The sequence below is a fragment of the Hemitrygon akajei genome, chromosome 31 (genome assembly GCF_048418815.1).
Source record: "Hemitrygon akajei chromosome 31, sHemAka1.3, whole genome shotgun sequence".
Taxonomy (NCBI): domain Eukaryota; kingdom Metazoa; phylum Chordata; class Chondrichthyes; order Myliobatiformes; family Dasyatidae; genus Hemitrygon; species Hemitrygon akajei.
The window spans coordinates 27,815,829-27,836,314 of record NC_133154.1 but is presented as its reverse complement, the minus strand read 5'-3'; the positions used below and the strand labels follow the sequence as shown (position 1 = coordinate 27,836,314).

The 20,486-nt window shown below is 44.5% G+C and overlaps 1 protein-coding gene across 1 annotated transcript in view; it reads left to right on the top strand.

The window, feature by feature from the left end:
* The window catches only part of LOC140719472 (guanylate-binding protein 1-like), a 32,169-nt gene extending 16,007 nt beyond the window's left edge, over window positions 1-16,162 (top strand). Inside the window, exons 5-10 of the mRNA XM_073034170.1 lie at window positions 1,476-1,663; window positions 3,147-3,392; window positions 5,152-5,432; window positions 5,911-6,123; window positions 7,307-7,409; window positions 14,617-16,162. Of these exons, the coding sequence (XP_072890271.1) occupies window positions 1,476-1,663; window positions 3,147-3,392; window positions 5,152-5,432; window positions 5,911-6,123; window positions 7,307-7,409; window positions 14,617-14,981 (1,396 nt within the window). The 3' untranslated portion in view covers window positions 14,982-16,162. The remainder of the gene's footprint in view (window positions 1-1,475; window positions 1,664-3,146; window positions 3,393-5,151; window positions 5,433-5,910; window positions 6,124-7,306; window positions 7,410-14,616) is intronic.
* The last annotated feature ends 4,324 nt before the right edge of the window (window positions 16,163-20,486 follow it).

The window sequence follows — 20,486 nt, the reverse complement described above, 5'->3', positions numbered from 1 at the left end:
CCCTTTCTTTTGGCATATATCTGTACACTGATCACTGTCTCTCAATCATAGAGTCATTGAGTTATACAGCAGGGAAGGTATCCCTTTGGCTATGCTTGACCATACCGACTAAAATGTATTCTCAAGCTGATCCCATTTTCCAGCACTTTCCCATATTCCAATGAATTCTCATCATCTTCATACCTGTCCACGTACTTCATAAATGTGTCTAATGTACGTGCCTCACCCACTTCCCCTGCTAGCTCGTTCAATATACTCAACATCCTTCATGTATACATAACCGATATCTCAGGTTCTCATTAATCCTTTCACTCTAACCGTAATACTATATCCTGTAGTTTTCTTCTCCACAACCTAGCAAACATAGACCACCAACCCTATCAATGCCCTTCATCATTTTTGTTATTACAGCTGTGAGATCACCCCTCATTCTTCTATGCTCCAAAGAATAAAGGCCAAGGTGTTTATCCTCGCAGTTCCATGACTCCTAGACACATCCTTCAAAATGCTTCTTTGCACTCTTTCTGGTTTAATCACATCCTTACTATAACTGCATGACAAGAACTGTACACAGTACTCCAAGTGTGACCACATTAACACTTTGTACAATCATAGTGTAACCACCCACTTCAAACTTAGTTTACTAACTGATGAAGTCCAACATGCTAAAAACTTTATTCACACCCCCGTTCTCTCTACTTGTGTCTCCCTTTTAAGGGAACCTTGATCCAACACTTCAAGGAGCTTCTGTTATGCAGAAGTATCTAGATCCCTTACATTCAATGCAGAAGTCCTCCAATGATTAGTCCTTCCACAATATAACTCTATGTGCTTGTCTGAATTCCATTTCACAATCCTGAGCCCAGCTGCCCAGCTGACCAAGATCCCACTGTGCTTGCTGGTACTCATCTTCAATGTCCACTGTGACAGTGAAATAGTGCTTGAGAACTGTACACATCTCCAGCAGTTCCACAAACACATTTCCATCTTGGTCTTTCAGAGGCCTTATATTCCCTATGTTACTGTTCTTTCATTCATATATTTGTAGTGTCACTTAGAATTCTCCTTAATTTTACCAGCTAAAGTCACCTCATGCTCTGTTCTGCCCTCCAAATTTCCACACAGAGTTTACTCTGGCATTCTATATATGTGTTCAACGATTCACTTTCTTCCAGCTGCCTGTTTCTGAATCAAGACTCCTTCTTTTTCCACGATCAAATTTACAATAATCCTTGATATCCAGGATTCTCAAACACCAGCAGCTTTGCCTTTTACTCATCGAGTCCCTCTTTCTCGGGGAGATATCTCCACAATGACTGGTGTCTCTTAAGACACACTCTCTCTGAGAGGGAGATCTGTACACTGACCAGTGTCTCTCAGTAACTCTCTCTCAGGAGCAGATCTGAACAGTGACTGACATTCCTTACCATTTACCTGCCAATCTTTTATTCCTTTATCCTTGACGTTGCTCCCAGTTTTGTGACTGAACTGTCTAAGCGGATCCAGATGAAGGCCCAGCCCGATGACTGTGACAGTCGGGAATTTGTCCGTTTCTTCCCTGAATTTGTCTGGGTGCTCCGTGATTTGACATTGGATATGCACATTGATGGAAAAGATGTGACTCCAAATGAGTACCTGGAGCACAGCCTGAAACTGAAGGACAGTGAGTATGCAGCAATGCCAGTCTCTGAGGAGATAGGGAGAACTTGGAAAGGGGCCAGAGAATGGAGGGAGCAGGGTTGAATTCAATGTTTGAGAGGGTGGTGGAGGAAGGGGCAACCTCTTACATTTGAGAATTTGTGCACACACTCCAGGGCAGGCATGGGCAAACTACAGCCCGTTAAGCTTTTTAATCCGGCCCGCAGAACTTGATGAAATTATATTAATAAACCTTGTTAACACCTCAGATCCATCCTGAGAATCGCCACAACAAAACTAAATCCAGACTTTGATGCGCTGGCTAAAAAGGGAGACCAACAACACTGTTCCCACTGAAATTAAAAATAAGTTTCTTCGTTGTGTTATGTAAAAAATGCATTTGAAAATATTTTTTTCAATAAGCCTTACATGTTACATGTCATTTCTGTTAAGTGATGGACATGAGTAGTGCGCAGGTGCACGTACGTTCTCAAAATAAAAAATGCGCTCCAGATCAAATAACGCACTCCGCATACTGGCGTGCTGTCACTGTTCTGTCCTTGTGCTGGTCGTTGTTGAGTTTTGGCACAGGGGACAATTGAATAAGAAGGAGCAGGACAAGTAGACCTGCATCTCCTACCGTTTTTGCAATAAAGACAGTCAGGAGGAGAGTGATGATGATAATATCTTGAAGGATAACAGAATTTTCAGTGCTTTAAAATAATAACTGTTACTATTAAAAAAAGGTGTATTTTATTCATTTAATTTTCAGTGTTTTAAAAGTCATTTCAATAAATAGCTAAATACCATGGGACTTCAAAGACTGATATTTTGTTGTAATGTATTTGTTCATTTTCAATTGAAATTAAAGCACATGTTTTCTACATATCCCATGATATTTTATTTTCTCTTATCAGGTGTATTACCAAAACACTCCGTCCATCTGCTCCTGGTCCGGCCCCCCTGTCAAATTTTAGAACCCTTTGTGGCCCACAAGTCAAAAGGTTTGCCCACCCCTGCTCCAGGGTCTCCATGGCCCATTCACATCTGTCATTCCCACTGACTCTGCATTCCCCTGCCCTGTTCACATTCACATTACGTCACAATTCCCTGCAATAATGATACCAAAGTACACCATCCTCTGGTTTGATGGTATAAATGCACCACTCCCACCCAGATGACACTCCTTCCCATCAGAGTTTCATCCGATTGGCTGATTGCCACTGTCCCACACACACCCCTCTCAATGAACATGATCCTCAACTACCCTGTATGTCACATCATTCCCGTCTATGACAAGTCACCCATGACCCAATTACAATGGACTTGATGCCTTTCCCACACATCCTGTTCTTCACCATCACACCTTGCAAACTGTCTCCCCTCTATTTCCTTCCTGTCCTTCCCCTGTTCCTCCCCACAGTCCTGGGGGTAACAGTTGCCTTGTTGGGAATGGGAGAGCAGACTCATTAAGTTATTCCGGCCTGATTCCTGGTTCTTTTTTCCAGGTGAGATCAGTGAGCAGGACAAGGAATATAATGAACTCCGCAGGTGTATCCGCAATCATTTTCCCTCACGTTGTGGCTTTGCATTTCCCACTCCCACATTCCGGAGGAAACTCAAGATGCTCCAGGATCTGGAGGACAAGGATCTGGATGAGGATTTTGTCAAGGAGCGGCAGAAACTCATCAATTACATTTACACCCACAAGAAAGTCAAGAGAGTTCTTGGGGGTCAGCTGGTCACGGGCAGGAGTGAGTAACTGGGCAAAACCTCACCACCTCTCTTCAGTATAACACACGAACCTGGCAGGAGAAAATCTGCTGATGCTGGACATCCAAAGCAACACACACAAAATGCTGGAGAAGCTCAGCAGGCTAGGAAACATCTATGGAAAAGAGTAAACAGTCGTCATTTCACTCTGTGACTCTAAATCAGTACTAGAAAGTAAGGGGAGAAATCAGAATGAGTAGATTGGGTGGGGGGAGGAACAAGTACAAGGTGGCAGGTGATAGGTGAAACTGGAGGAGGTGGTGAAGAAGGGAGCTGGGAAGTTGATAGGTGAAAGTGATAAAGGGTTGGAGAAGGGGGAATCTGATAGGAGAGGAGAGAAGAGAATGGAAGATAGATAGATAGATAGATAGATAGATAGATAAATAGATAGATAGATAGATAATTTATTCATCCCCATGGGGAAATTCATGGGAAAGGGAGGAGCACCAGAGGGAGGTGATGGGCAGGTAAGAAGAGAATCTATGAGCGGGAAACAAGGATAGGGAATGATGAAGAAGATGAGGTTGGTAAATGACCGGATGTTTGAGAAATCGACGCTCATTCCATCAGATTGAGCACCCTCACTCTGTCTGCCCAAAAACACGGTATTTCCTGGTAGCCACCCACTTCAATTCTACTTTCCATTGCCATTCCAACATGTCAGTTCATGACCTTGTCTACTGCCACGATGAGGCCACATTCAAGTTGGAGGAGCAGCACCTTATATTCTGCCTGGGTAGCCTCCAACCTGATGGCATGAATATCGATGGGATGTTTGTGTAACAGGCGTGAATGAAAAGCAGGTTGGATTCAATTGGAGCAGCACCCAGCATCTGCAGATTTTCTCCTGTTTGTGATTTGATTACTACTCTGCGAAGTCTCTTCCAGGGTGCCAACCCTGAAGAAGTTTAAAACTTTACTTCGAAGTGAGTTCAGTGAAACCTTCTCTCACTGCTCCCCTTTGTGATCTCTGCTGCTCTTCAACACTTTGACCACATGCTTACCCAGACCATTCTCCTTGTGTTTCTCTCTCCCCTCCCCACCTTTGAAATCTACTCCGCAGCTTTTTTCCCCTCCAGTCCTACAGAAGGGTTTTGGTCCTAAACGTCAACCTTTTCCATAGATGCTGCCTGGCCTGCTAAGTTCCTCCAGCATTCTGTGTCTGTTCTTTGGATATCCAGCATTTGCAGATTTTCTCTTGTTTGTGATGGGATCCAGATGGAAGTCTGTATACTGGAATTGAATGGGAAAGGGGAGGGACCATTGGAATTGTGTTAAGTGGATGTGAAAGGGAAAGGGTTGGGATCACATTGGAAGTGTGTACAATGGAACAAAATGGGAAGGGGCTGAGATCCCATTGGAAGTGAGTACAATGGACATTTATGGGAAGAAGTTTGGATCCCATTTGTTGTGAGTACAATGGAAATTAATGTGAATAGGTAGATGGGAATGAGTGGGATGGTGTGGAATACCAGCATGAGTGTAGAGGGTAGAAATGAATGAATGAAATCATTGCGAATGAATGGGAAGGTGTGGGGTCCCACTGGGAATATCAACTGTGGTCTTGAATAGGAAGGGTTGGAAGCATGGACTGTGGGATTGAGTGTATGAATGATGGGAGAGAATTGGAGGAGGTGTGATTCCATTGAAAGTGAGTAAGAATATGTTGTGATGTGGAGAGTGGGAATTGAGGGTGTGATCAGATCCTCAGGCACTGACTTTCCAAAACATTCCACACAGGATTTGCTGAATTGACCAAGGCATATGTGAGCATGATGTCGGATGGGGTCCTACCATGTGTGGAGAGCAGTGTCGCTAAATTAGCGGAGGTGGAAAACCAAGCAGCAGTAAATGAAGCCCTGAAAATCTATCACAATGAAATGGAAAAAAACTCAGAATCCGATGATCTTACCATGAACGGAATCACAGAGAATTACAGGATAAAGAGCATAGAGGCACTCAGTATCTTCCACAAAAGGTCTATGAACAACAACATTGACAAATACATCCAGCAGCTGGAGGTGAGCTCCTAATGTTCAGTGATTACCAACTGTCTCATCTCTGAACACCTGTCCCTGGACCCAACCCATACAGACATAGACTGAGAAATAGAGAGCAAAGATATATCATCCTGAAAGTGAGGGACTGAGAGACACTGGATAGTGCAAGTTACTCCATGACTTAGAGGGGCACAGAGACACCGGTTTGTATACAGATCACTCCTTGTCAGAGTACAAATTTCTCCCTGAGAGAGAGCAACTCCAAGACACAGTCAGCGTACAGATCTCTCCGTGAGAGAGAACGAATCAGAGATATAGTTAGTGTACAGATCTCCCACTGAGAGACATTGGTCAATGTACGGATCTCTCCCTGAGAGAGAACAACTCAGAAATAAAGTTATTGTGCAGATCTTCCCCTTATAGAGAGGCACTGAGAGACACTGGACAGTGTACAATACTTGGTTTCCTAGTTTATTGTACTTTTTTCCCTCACTACTAGGAGACGATGAGATCCACTTACAGGTCTCTCATGACCAAGATCAAAGAAAAGTCTCAAGACCAATGTAAGGCACAACTTGAAGAAGTAATGGAATCAATTAAGGAAAACCTGACATCTGGACATTATCAGAAACCTGGTGGTTACCAGGAGCTGAAGAAGGATCTTGATAATTCCATCAAGGAGTATGAAGAAAAGACCAAGAACCAGATCGAGGTGTGTTATGGCAAGGCATTTAGTTTTCAATTCTCATAGCTTTTCCTTCCTCTGACTTACATGAATTCAGAACACTCCCCTCTCTGCCTCTTTCCATTCAGCCAACAAAAGTGAATTTGACTTCCACTCTCCTTAACATCTGGAATGGGATTAACTGGGTAGATTGAGTCTGTAATCGGGAAACCAGTTATAGTGGCTGTGGGAGGAGTTTCAGTGATAGGATTTGTCAGTGATGGGGGTAGTGCCTTTGGGGCTGTGGGAGGAGATTCAGTGAGTGGAGAGTCAGTAATGGAGCAGAGTATGTGAGAATTCTTTCATCACTGGTTTTCAAAGCCATCCAATCTCTCCTTTAAAAAATCTTAACTGTGCTTCAGTGGAGAGAGTTCCAAGAGCCAATCCTGCATTGAGGGGAAAAAAATTATTTTCATATCTCCGTTGATCAAGCTACCTGTTTATCTAACTCAGCTTTGCAATTCATAACCATCCAGTCCATTTGCTGATTCTGTGTTTTCCCACAGAAGTGAATAGTCCTAATCTGTCCTACCTTCTCTAATAAGGTAATATGTCCTTCCAGGTATCAGTCCAGGAGCCCATCCCTGAAGTGTTAGTGTTAAAGGAGATCTATACTGTCCATAATCCAGATGTAATCTCACCAAAACCTGATATATCTGTAACTAAAGTATTACCCTTCCACTTTTGTTACACACTCTATCTCTCCCTCTTACTGGCACATAAACATTTTGCAAATCTTGTACTACGAAACCCAGATCCCTCTACATCTCAGAACTTCATAAACTTTCCCATTTGGATAATATGCTTCTATTTGTCTTTCTGCCACAATGGTATTTTGCATTATCCCACATTGTGCTTGATTTGCCTGATCCTTGTTCATTCACAGAAAATATCTCTCTACTCTTTGCCACTGCTATTTGTCGGTCTTGCAACTTATCCTTGTGTCATTTAGGAAATAAATTCTGCCTTCATCCAGGCCACAATATAAATTGCACATAGTTTTCAGTTACGGTTTTACCAATTTCCTGTAGATTGGTAAGTTGAGTTCCCTTATTGCATATCAATCCCCAGCACTAGACATTTGATGATGAGAGCCTGTCTCTGGACTCTTGTGGACTGGTGTCATGGAAGAGAGTTGGATATGGATGATTGTATCTTCTCTTCTCTGTAGGGGTGGGCTGTCCTCAACAGTTTCCTGGAAGAGGAAAAATCTCGTCTAGACCAGGTACAAGAGATGGACAACAAGCTGACAGAGGAACAAAAGCGTGTCTCTGGTAAGAAAATAAACAAAATGCTCAAAATATTCAGGTCAAGGAGCATCTGCAGATTTAAAATTAATTCTTCATGTCTGAAAACTTAAAATGTGAGACATTTCTGCTGAGTATTTCACCTCATTGTTCATCAGAAACATAGTGAGATCAGGGAGGGATGTGCTTATGTTCTTGGACATCTTCATATGAAGAAGAGCTTGGTGTTGGGTCTCGCGAAGAACATAAATGGAAGGCCAGAATGGCATGCCCAAGAAGAGTAGGTAGATTTGAGGCAGGAGTACGGGTCATCAGTGAGGAGTGGGTAATCCTTATTGAAGAGTTATAGATGCAGAGACAACAGAAGGCCTTGGCACGTGATGTAATTGAAATTCGAGCATAAATACCAACTCATTAATCCTTTATTGTGCACTGGTCATTTATGTTTGAAATGTATATACTATATGTCATTGCCCTATACTGTAATGCTGCCACACAACCATAGAACCATAGAACATTCCAGCACAGAAACAGGCCTCTTGGCCCTTCTTGGCTGTGCCAAACCATTTTTTTTGCCTAGTCGCACTGACCTGCACCTGGGCCATATCCCTCCAAACCCCTCTCATCCATGTACCTGTCCAAGTTTTTCTTAAATGTCAAATGTGAGCCCACATTCACCATTTCATCTGGCAGCTCATTCCACACTCCCACCACTCTCTGTGTGAAGAAGCCCCCCCCCCCCCCCCCCATGGTCCCTTTAAACTTTTCCCCCTTCACCCTTAACCCATGACCTCTGGTTTTTTTCTCCCCTGGCCTCAGTGGAAAAAGCTTGCTTGCATTCACTCTATCTATACCCATCATAATTTTATACACGTCTATCAAATCACCCCTCATTCTCCTACGCTCCAGGGAATAAAGTCCTAACCTATTCAACCTTTCTCTGTAACTCAGTTTCTCAAGTCCCGGCAACATCCTTAAACCTTCTCTGCACTCTTTCAACCTTATTAATATCCTTCCTGTAACTAGGTGACCAAAACTGCACACAATACTCCAAATTCAGTCTCACCAATGTCTTATACAACCTCACCATTGCATTCCAACTTTTATACTCAATACTTTGATTTATAAAGGCCAATGTACCAAAAGCTCTCTTTACAACCCTATCTGCTTGTGATGCCACTTTTAGGGAATTATGTATCTGTACTCCCAGATCCCTCTGTTCTACTGCACCCCTCAGTGTCCTACCATTTACCTTGTATGTTCTATCTTGGTTTGACCTTCCGAAGTGCAATGCCTCACACTTGTCCTCATTAAACTCCATCTGCCATTTTTCTGCCCATTCCTCCAACTGGTCCAAATCCCTCTGCAAGCTTTGAAAACCTTCCCCACTGTCCACTACACCTCCAATCTTTGTATCATCAGCAAATTTGCTGACCCAATTTGCCACATTATCATCCAGATCACTGATATAGATGACAAATAACAATGGACCCAGCACTGATCCCTGTGGCACACCACTAGTCACAGGCCTCCACTCAGAGTAGCAATCCTCCACTAACACTCTCTGGCTTCCCCCTTTGAGCCAATGTCTAATCCAATGTACTACCTCTCCATGTATACCTAGAGGCAGAATCTTCCTAACTAACCTCACATGCAGGACCTTGTCAAAGGCCTTACTGAAGTCCATGTATACAACATCCACTGCCTTCCCTTCATCCACTTTCCTGGTAACTTCCTCGAAAAACTCTAATAGATTGGTTAAACATGATCTACCACGCACAAAGCCATGCTGACTGTTTCTAATAAGTCCCTGTCTATCCTATCTCTTAGTATGCCTTCCAATAATTTACCTACTACCGATGTCAAACTTACTGGCCTATAATTTCCCGGCTTTCTTTTTGAGCCTTTTTCAAACAATGGAACTTACATGAGCTACCCTCCAATCCTCCGGCACCTGACACGTGGATATCGACATTTTAAATATATCTGCCAGGGCCCGTGTAATTTCAACACTAGTCTCCTTCAAGGTCCGAGGGAATACCCTGTCAGGTCCTGGGGATTTATCTACTCTGACTTGCCTCAAGACAGCAAGCACCTGTCCCAATCTACACTTTTAGAACTTCAACCCGAGAATCAGATCTATCTTTATCCATGATCAAGTTGAAACTAATGGTGTTATGATCACTGGAACCAGTGTTCCCCTACATGCACTTCCGTCACCTGTCCTAACTCACCTCCTAATAGGAGATCTAATATTGTATCTTCCCTAGTTGGTACATCTACATATTGATTTAGAAAACTTTCCTGAACACATTTCACAAACTCTAACCCATCTAGACCTTTAACAGTATGGGAGTCCCAGTCAATGTGTGGAAAATTAAAATCCCCTACAATCACAACTTTCTGTCTCCTGCAGTTGTCTGTTATCTCTCTGCAGATTTGCTCCTCCAATTCTTGCTGACTGGTGGTCAATACAACCCTATTAATGTGGTCATACCTTTCCTGTTTCTCAGCTCCACCCATCTAGCCTCAGTAGACAAGCGCCCTAATCTTTCCTGCTGAAGCACTGCTCTAATATTTTCCCTGACTAGCAAAGACACCCCCCCCCCCACCCTTCATCCCTCTGCCTCTATCATGTCTGAAACCTCAGAACCCTGGAACATTGAGCTGCCAGTCCTGCCCCTCCTGTAACCAAGTTTCAGTAATGGCTATGATGTCATAATTCCATGTGTCAATCCAGGCCCTCAGCTCATCTGCCTTTCCCACAATACTCCTCACATTGAAATATACACACCTCAGAAGATTGTTACCACCACACACAACCTTACTATTTACGACTTTGCATGAACTACTAACATCATTTATTTTTACCCCCGTTCCACTATCTACTCTGGCACTCTGGTTCCCATCCCCCTGCAAATCTAGTTTAAACCCTCCCCAATAACACTAGCAATCCTCCCTGCAAGTATATTTGTCCCCTTGTAGTTCAGGTGTAACCCATCTCTCTTGTACAGGTCCCACCTGTGCCAGACGAGGTCCCAATGATCTAGAAATCTGAAGCCCTGCCCCCTACACCAGTTTCTCAGCCACGTGTTCTTCTGCCAGAGCATCCTCCTCTTACCCTCACTGGCACGTGGCACAGGCAGCAATCCAGAGATTACTACCCTCGAGGTCCTATCTTTCAACTTCCTACCAAGCTCTCTGTACTCACTCTTCAGGACCTCCTGACTCTTTCTACCTATGTCATTGGTACCGATGTGTACCACAACATCTGGCTGTTCACCCTCCCACTTCAGAATGCTGTGCACGCGATCAGAGACATCCCTGAACCTGGCACCCGGGAGGCAACAAACCATTCGGGAGTCTCTGTCACGACCACAGAATCTCCTGTCTGTATCCCTGACTATGGAGTCCCCTATCACTACTGCTCTCCTCTTCTTCCTCCCTCCCTTCTGCACTGCAGAACCAGACTCAGTGCCAGAGATCCGGCTGCCGCAGCTTGTCCCAGGTAAGCCATCTCCCTCAACTGTATCCAAATCGATATACCTGTTCTGGAGGGGAATGGCCACAGGGGAACCCCGCACTACCTGCCCTTTCCCCTTCCCTCGTCTGATGGTAACCCAATTACATGTGTCCTGTTCCTTAGGTGTAACTACCTCCTGGAAGTTACTATCCATAAACTGCTCAGTCTCCTGAATGATCCGGAGGTCATCCAGCTCCAGCTCCAGTTCCCTAACGCGGTTTATTAGGAGCTGCAGCTGGATGCACTTCTTGCAGGTATCATTGTCAGAGACATCGGAGGTCTCCCTGACTTCCCACATCCTGCAAGAGGAGCATTCCAACATCCTGCCCAGCATATTCTCTAGACTGAACAAAAAAAAAGAAGAAAAACAGAAACTGACCGGAACTTACCCTCGCCGCTGCCTGTTTCTCGCTAAAGCCTGATTGAGCCAAAGCTGTCCCACTCCGACTCAGTCCTCTCCAACGATGGCCACTGTATATGGCGGTCTCCCTTTTAAATCTTGGCGTGCTACATCCCAGGAGCCTCTTTTCCCCGATCAGTTAAAGGAAAGAAAAATGACCTCCCCTCCACGATACTTGAGTCTTTCACTCTTAACCTCTTGCTTCGATTGAAAAGCAAGAAACAACATTAACAACATTCTCATTAACTCTCATTAACTCTCATTCTCATGTTGTTAATTCTCATTAACAACAACAAATTCACGTCATATGTTTGTGATAATAAACCTGATTTTGAACTCTGAACTCATTGAAGGGGAAGGGAAAGCCATTGCTAAGGACAGGACGCTCCACTTCAGAGAGAGGAAGATCAGCTAGGCTATTGAAGACATAGCAGGATGTGTGGTTGGGGTCAGGGTTGGGTGGAGGGTCAGAGGAATTGTACGAAGTAGGGAGGCAAAAAGCGGAGGGCTCAGAGGGTTGAAGTGGTTGTGGGATACTGGGAGGCATGAAATACCAGAAGTGAGTGGGGAAAGATGGTGGAAGACAAGGAGCAGTAGGACCCAGTGGTGGCATGAAATAACAAAATTACAGTGGCAGAGGCAATAAACAAAAATATCCAATGCTTGTTAGAATAGATCAGCAGGTGTGATGGGGACTTACTCATTGTGTGGACAGATCGAATTGGCCAAGGCAATCTTGAGAAAGACTACAGAGAATGCATTTGTGATAGCTTTCTGAAACAGTGTGTTACTGAACCTACAAGGGAACATGCTATCTTTTGCTCATCCTGGATAATGGGAAAGGATAATGATCTTGTAGTTAGAGATAATCTTGGAAAGGGTGATCAGAGTATAATTAATTTCTCATACAAATAAATGGAGGGTGCAATAGTTTGATCCAAAACCCGGTATATTATGCCGAAACAAGGGAGAATACAATGGGATGAGAGAGGAGTTGGATAGTGTAGACACAGGCTGGTGGGGCAATGGCTGCAGGAATGGGATCCCAGCATTTATACCGATCATGGCTGTGGGTGATGGGAATGGAAAAATGCTGTGGGACATCGACCCCTCTCATGGGACAGAGTAAGGGTGCTCCAGTGGTTGGGTGAACATTGAACTGGAACTGGCTAACAAGGGGAACACAGACATTAAAGGTTGTGTTTTATGTTCATAATCCATAGTAGGCCAAGAGCTGCACATTTCTGAATGAGGAATATTTTCCCTGGACTTGTTTATCAGGGTTCGGAGACTGCGCAAAGGGTTCTGGTGAGGTGACTTGCTCATTTCTACTTCAGGGCGTGGCTCTGGATGGACTTCCAGAGCCAGGAACAATGAAGCCATCCTTCAGTCTGACACCTGATGTGGAGAGGGTCCCTCCCTGTGGTTACCAACAGGCCCAGATTCCCCTGAGGTGTCTGAGGATTTCTCCACCACTGATCCTTTGGTTAGGATAGTGTTGGAGATGGAACAAGCTGGTGGCTCTAGGAGACTCGCTACAGAGAGAGGATTGCATGTGTCATCTATAAGTGGCTTCTCCCTGGAAGGGGGCAGGTACTTGTGTGGTTGGGGTGGGGGGTGGGGATCTGGTCTCCATTGACTGTGAGAAAATGGACTGCTGTGTGTTCTCTACAATGATTCCTCTCATCCTAGTCCTGCAACAAGACACCACTGGCTACTGACTTCTAGCTTAGAAATGGCACAGCTCATGAGGTGTGTCCACACCATTCTCCAGTACACCTGGTGCTGTGTTAGGACCACCACCTGTTGTGGGCAGAGTTCATTCTATCACACATGTGGTCAGGGACCACATACCAGCACTTTAAAAACTAGCACTTTAATAGGCTGGAGGACAGCCCATTTCCAAGATTTGTTCTGACTGTTGTGTGAGATGTAGAGGATAGCAGGGATGTTTCCCTCTCCAAAGGTCATGGGCAAAGCTCACATTTGTCTCTTCTGTCAGGAGTATATTTGGGGGCCAACCAAGGAGAGGAGGAGATGTGAGAAGGAGAAGTTGTTGTCCTTTGTATATATATTTGTAAAGAATAATCTGAGAAATATCTAAAAGATTACTTTTTAAAAAAAAAAACAGGTTTAATAGCGATGCCCTTCTTTAAAGAATGGGATTTCCCACCCTCCAATTTTGATACTGACCTCACACTCATCTCTTCCATTTCCCTAACATCTGCACTTACCCCATCTTCTCGCAGCCTTCATAGTGCTAAATTCCACCTGTCCTTACCTACCACCTCATGATCCCCCAACACATCATTCTCCACACCTTCCATCATCTCCAAAGGGGTCCTACCAGTAAATATATCTTTACCACCCACACTCTGCTTTCTGCAGAGATTGCTCCCTCTGTGATTCCTTTAGCCATTCAACCACACCCCCTCCCAAATAATCACCGTCCTGGCACTTATCCCAGCGAGCAACAGAAGTGTTCACCTGCCAATATGCCTCCTCCATCATCTCCATTCAGAGCCCCAATCATTCCTTCCAGTTGAGACAACACTTCAGATGCAAATCTGATGGGGTTGTCTATTGTATCTGTTATTCCCGATGCAGCATCCTCTACATTGGTGAGACCCGTTGTAAATTGGGAGACAGTTTTTCGAGCACCTCCACACCATCCGCCACAAGTGGGACTTACCAGTAGCCAAACATTTTAATTCTGATTCCCACTCCGACATGTTGGTCCATGGCTTCCCCTTGTGCCAAGAAGAGATCACCCTCAGGGTGGAGAAACAATAGCTTATATTCTATCCAGGAATCCTCCAACATGATGGCATGAGTATCGATTTCTCCTTCTGGTAAACAAGTTCCCATCACTCCTCCCTCTATTCCCCCCGCCCCCAGCCATTTACTTCTTCTCACCTGCCTATTACTACCCCCTGAGTCCCCTCCTCCTTCCCTTTCTCCTATAGTCCACTCTCCTCTCTTATCAGATTGCGTCCTCACCAGCACTTGACCTTTCTCACCCAACTAGCTTCACCCATCATTTTTCAGCTCGCATATTTCCCCTCACCTCCCCTTTTTATTCTGGCATCTTTCATCTCAGTCCTGAAATAGGGACTCTGGTGAAACATTGACTGTCTATTCATTTCCAGAGGTGCTGCCTCTGCTGAGTTCCTCCAGCACTTATGTGTGTTTCTTAAGTTGAACAGTGAGTGAAGCTCCCTGTCAATATCTTGTCTCACACACCTCGAGATGTGACCCCTTCACCACTCTCTGCATGGACTAACCAATTCATCCTTTGCCCCTTTTGTCAGATTTGGAAGAGGAGCTCTCAAGGATCAAAGAAGAGATGGAGAAGATGGAGCAGAATAGAAAAGCGGCTGAGGAACGCAGGGCAAAGCAGATCATTGAGCAGATCAAGAAAAAGTTTGAAGAGGGTAAAAAGTGCAGCATGGAGGAACTGAAGGAAGCCATGGAGCATATGAAAAGTGAGATGGAGAAATACAGAGTCGAGGGCAGGGAGGAGGATGCAGAAAGTGCTCAGCAGATATACGAGCACCTGAAGAAAAAACATGAAGAGACAACAAAATGGAGTTTCACAAATTTCATACAAAAGATGGTGTTTCAGGTTCTGTTTCCATTCCTGAAAGGCTTGGTGGGAAATCCATTTTCATCATAAGACCTTAAGACGATAAGAAATTGGAGCAGATTTAGGCTCTTTGGCCCATTGAGTCTGCTCCACCATTTCATCATGGCTAATCATTTTTCTTCTTCTTAGGCCCATTCTCCTGCCTCTTCCCACCCCCATCTCACACACTACCTCTCCTCCTGGACACTCTCCCCCACCAAGTAGGGTCATGGACATTCAGCAGTTGTTGGACTCTGGAGCTACTGCTACCAAAGTATCTCCTGAGGTTCATTTTATGCATTCCCACATCAAGGTTCTAGACTCTGCCAGCTTTTTGGTAGCTAATTATACAGGTACTATACGTCTCCAGTTCTTATCCATAGAGTATGTGTTTCTCTAATCCTCTCATATACCTGTCTACACTGCACCACAATTACCTGAAATATCAGGTCTGTAATTTTAAGGGGGTGTGTTTATTCTTGGGCAATTCATCAAACTCTCACTGTCACAGAATGTCAGCTCCACACCCTCCTTATCTGCTGGTTCAGTGTTCTGGGTCAGTGGTCCGCTATATTCAAGACTGACCCTGTGTTGATAATGTGGCCTTCCTCCACTCTGCTCTGTGTTCTGTGGATCTGTCTCTCACCGGCAGAGTTTCCTCCCAGAGCCTGATGGGGAACTTGTCATCTCCCTCTGGCTGCAACATTCCCACCATCAATCCATGATCAGTGTGATTACTGGATCACACTAATTATCCAGGCAATAAATCTGACCACCAGCAATGAACAATTGGAAGCTGAAGTGCAAGAACAGATGTACTTTCAGCAGAGATACATGAGACTGCAGGTGCTGGAATCTAGAACAACAAACAGGAAGACGGAGGAATCTTCAGTGGGTCAAGCAGCATCTGTTGGTGGGGGTGGAGGTAAAGGAATTGTTGATACTGGGTCAAGATCAAGTATTAGAATTGATAGAGGTGTCCTCAGCACAGGGACTTGACCCAAGATGCTGCTTGATCCACAGCTCCTCCAGCAGGTTATTGCTTTGTATAAGTTGAGTGAATAGTTTTAGCTAATAGATTTGTTAAGTAACATAGATGCTACATTTAACCACAATATAAATTTATGAACAAATCAGTAATCTTTCCAATTAGCCAAATCAATGTAACTGCAATAATAAGAATCAGTATATATATGTGTGGATGAACTTAGATATTGGATCCTCATCCCACCACATGGAAGTGTGGATTTAAATACTAGCAGTTTGTATATACTGGTAAATCTATGAAACTTTAATAAAGGTTTGGTGTGAAGCAGAAAGTTATTCTCAGTTGCTTTTAAGACATTCTGGGAGTAGAAGAATGTGATGGCCGTATCTTTGTAGGCAAGATTAGAGATTATTGGTTCAAAGCTTCATTTATTAGCAAAGTATGTATGCAGTATGGAACTCTGAGATTCTTATTCTCAAGATAACCATGAAACAAACCGAAATGCATGACCATACACTTCCCAGCACTATATTCCATCTGCTAATACCATTTCTCTCATCTAAGTCTTTCTGCAAACTCCCTTCCTTCCTCATTTCAACCAGCCCTCCACTTATCTTTGTATTTTCTGCCAACTTGACCACAAAACCAGCAATTCCGTCATCCAAATCATTGACATATAACTTGAAAAGAAGCAGTCCCAACCTCAACCTGTGCAGATCACCACTAGTCATCGGATCATTACAAATATATCCACAATCTCCTCAGCTACCTCTTTCAGAACACTGAGCTGTCGCCCATCTGGTCCAGGTGACTGATGCACCTACAGACCTTCCAGCTTCTCAAGCAACTTCTCCTAATTAATAACAACGACACACATTTCTGCCATATATATATTTCAGTTATACATGTGTGTACACACACACACACACACACACACACACACACACACACACACACACACACACACACACACACACACACACACACACACACACACACACACACACACACACACACACACACACACACACACACACACACACACACAACATTCCAGACCAGACTGAGTCCTGAGATCCACTCCCTAGAGCAGCCAGAGTAGGCCCACGCCTCAATCTCAGTTCTTCATCTCTCACAAACTCTCAGAAACAAGCAGTTCATAGCCTTGGTGCTGGAGAGAGAGGAATGAACACCACAGGCGAGCAAGCAAAATCAGCCGAACCCTCACCGCTGGTCCTGACACTCGAACTTCCCAGTCTACCTGGACCGTCATTTAAAACTCTGAGCTCTGGGTAGTATCTCGCTCTAGGGCCCAGTTTCCAGCACAGCAACAACCTTGGGCTGCACAGGCCAAAGCTGTACTCGAGATCACCATATTGGCTCGGCATTTGGATCAATCCAAACTCACACCCCGGTTAGGTGACTGGGCATTGAAACACTTCCACATTGATTCCTCTCCAAATTGCTCACTCCAACTCCAACAGCGATACCAAACTCCAGCTGCAACTTTGCCTTGAACAAGTTACACCTTGGCTTTGAAATACACATGCACACCCTTCCTTTCAATCAGCATCACCTCTTCACCATTTCATGCTTCCTAATTAAATCCAGTTTATTACATAGCACCCAATCCAGAACAGCTGATCCTCTAATGGGATCGATCATGAGCTGCTCTAGAAAGCCATCTCATAGACATACTACAATTTCCCTCGCTTGTGATCCAGGATCAACCTGATATTCCCAATCTACCTGCAAATTAACCCCCCCCCCCCCAAGACTAACCCAACATTGCCCTTTTGACGTCCCTGTTCTATCTCCCATTGTTATTTTTAGCGTATATCCTGGCTACTGTTCCTAGGCCTATATACAACTCTTATCAGGTTCTTTCTACACTTACACTTTCTTAACTCTAGCCACAAGGATTTTGCATGTTTAAATAATGAAATTAAATCGTTAGAAAGAGGTGACATAGGATCAGAAGACACTACCCAACTTCCTTACTGCCTGTCATTCTGATTCAATATGTATTCTCTGCAGTGGTAAGTGAATATCATGAAAAGGCCGTGGATTGGTCACTGCATCTTTCATAATATGTGATATGAATGCACCTATACCATAAGATGAGGCATCACAGGAAAACTTCTCTGGACAGTGTGGATCATAATGTGTCAGTACAGTGTCTCATGTCACCATTTATTTTAACTTTTTGAAAGGGGAGAGAAAGGTGAGAAGAGAGTGGAGGGGGAAAAGAAGGGGTTGGGGAGAAGAAGGGGTAGAGGGGAGAAGAGGGGAAGGAGAGGGGAGAAGAGGGGGGTAGAAGACTAGGGAGGGGAGGGGAAAAGAGAGTGGGAGGGGGAGAAGACTGGGGAGGTGAGAGGGGGAGAAGTGTGGGAGGGGAGAGGGGGAGAAGAGTGGGAGGGGAGATGGGGAGAAGAGTGGGAGGGGAGGAAGAGGAGGGCGAGTAGGGAGAGAAGAGGAGGGAGAGGGGGAGAAGAGGCGGGAGGAGGGGGAGAAGAGGTAGTAGGGGAGAAGGGTGGGGGATAAAGTACAGTATGTAAAAGGATTAACACATTAGTTAAGCAAAAGCAGCCTGTGCTTTCTAAAGGAAATCACTGATGATCAACAAATGTGCTAGGCCATGCTGAGCCATCTTTCTTCTCAGAGTCAGACAGCATTTCAAGGTCCTTGTTTCTTTGTACAGTCGTACATAGAGATAGGACAACTCCAGCCTGTCTGTGGATAAAGGCATTATACCTATGTAGGGCTCTCAGTACCGTTAACTGTGGTGTTAACTGTTCAGGCTATCAAAACGGCTTCTCTGTAATGTTACTTGATGCTGTGATGGGTTTCTATATCTTGAGTATTTGGGTTATAACTAGATAACAGGGGAACTAATCAATGGAGAATTGTTATGCAATCTTGTACGTGTGAGCTGAGCGGGAGTTCGCAGTCTTTTTCGGGAGGCGAGCGAGGAGGACGGACGTGTGAGGAGTGGACAGTGGTTTCAGGGCGGCGGATACTGGACGTCGGCGGTTCAGACAGTGGCTGAAGTCTCGGAAGGTCGTTGTGAATGGAGGGGTGAGCTCCAACATATTAAAATTTCATGGGCACAAACTGATAAACTTACTGATTTGGCGCCTTTAGGTTATCTGTTTCTACCAACCCATCACTAAGAAATAACTATAAAGCTGCAATTATTTTCTCACCTTTGGTGTATTGTCTGGTATTTGTGTTGTGGGATGACGACGGTTCACCCTAGGCGAACGGGGTAAATCGGGGGCACAGATGCTACACCTATTCTGCAATTTGTCTCTCGGTAATGTCAAACACTAGTTAAGTCTGGCTCCAACTTGGATGTGTGGGGGTATCTGAAAACTATATCTCTTCTGGAAGGGGAATTGTGAGTTAGTTGGTGGATCGAGCAGGAACAGACACAGACTATTCCTGTTTGATCGACCAACTGAATAAGCCCTGGGTGCTTTGAATAAAGAGGTTGTACTTATCCGGTCTCTGAGTGAGTTTATCCGGATTTGACTTCCACATTTGGTGCTGCGAGCAGGGTTCCAACATAGGGACTGTGACACAGAGGCGGGCTGAGTAAGTGACAGACTGAACATTTCTATGTCTATGATCGGTCTATGGAGACCGATCGGGCCCAGAAAGATGAATTGTCTTTGTCGCTCCCTACGATACCGGTGTGAGTCTCTGCCCCTCATCTGGACCTCAACACAGGACCTTGACACGATCCCGATCAAATCTGCCGAGAGGCCCGTATAAGGTAGGACGATTATTTGATCATTGTACAGCTGACAGGTGCTGGGTAAAAGTTAAAATCGGGTAAGAGTTAAAGTTGAGTCAAGAAAAACCAGGAGAACTGAACAGTAAACACCGTGTCTGGTTAAAAAAAAGGATAAACTTGGACAGGTGGCACAAATCAGGTGAAATTTGAAGTCGTCTAAGAATTAAAGTTAGGTAAACAAATCAGGAGAATTGAACAGTAGATACCGTGCGCAGGTATGGGAAAAAAGGTTAAAGTCAGGTCGGGATCAAGGTCTGGTAAAGACACCAGAGAATTGAGCAGTAGACACCGTGCCTGGTTAAAAGCCAAAAACATGGGCGTGATAAGAAGATACAGGAACTTCACCAGGCAAAAAGTATGAGTAGTTTCATGATAAAGAGAGAGATCTACGTGTTTTAAGTGGTATGTTAGGTAAGAAATTGGGGACAAAGTGTGGCAATGGGGAGGGACTTGGGATGTGACAAGCTGTGACCCAGCCATAAAAATGGACCGAAGAAAGATCAGTCATAATAAATGCAGAACCTTGACCAAGGAATAAAACCGAAGGCCAAAAGCGACAAATGCATTGACAAATGGGGAATGAAATACAGAATCCCAGGAGCATGTCTGGCTTACCGACCCTGTTTGATGAAAGTGGTCACGATAAATACTGGCGAGTAATAAGACCCCGGAGCCTGAAATTTCTCCGGGGTTTTCTGACACCGTGGGACGAAGGGTGAAACAAAGGGGGAGGGGGAGGACAGAGCCCCTTTATCCAAACATGCCGCGA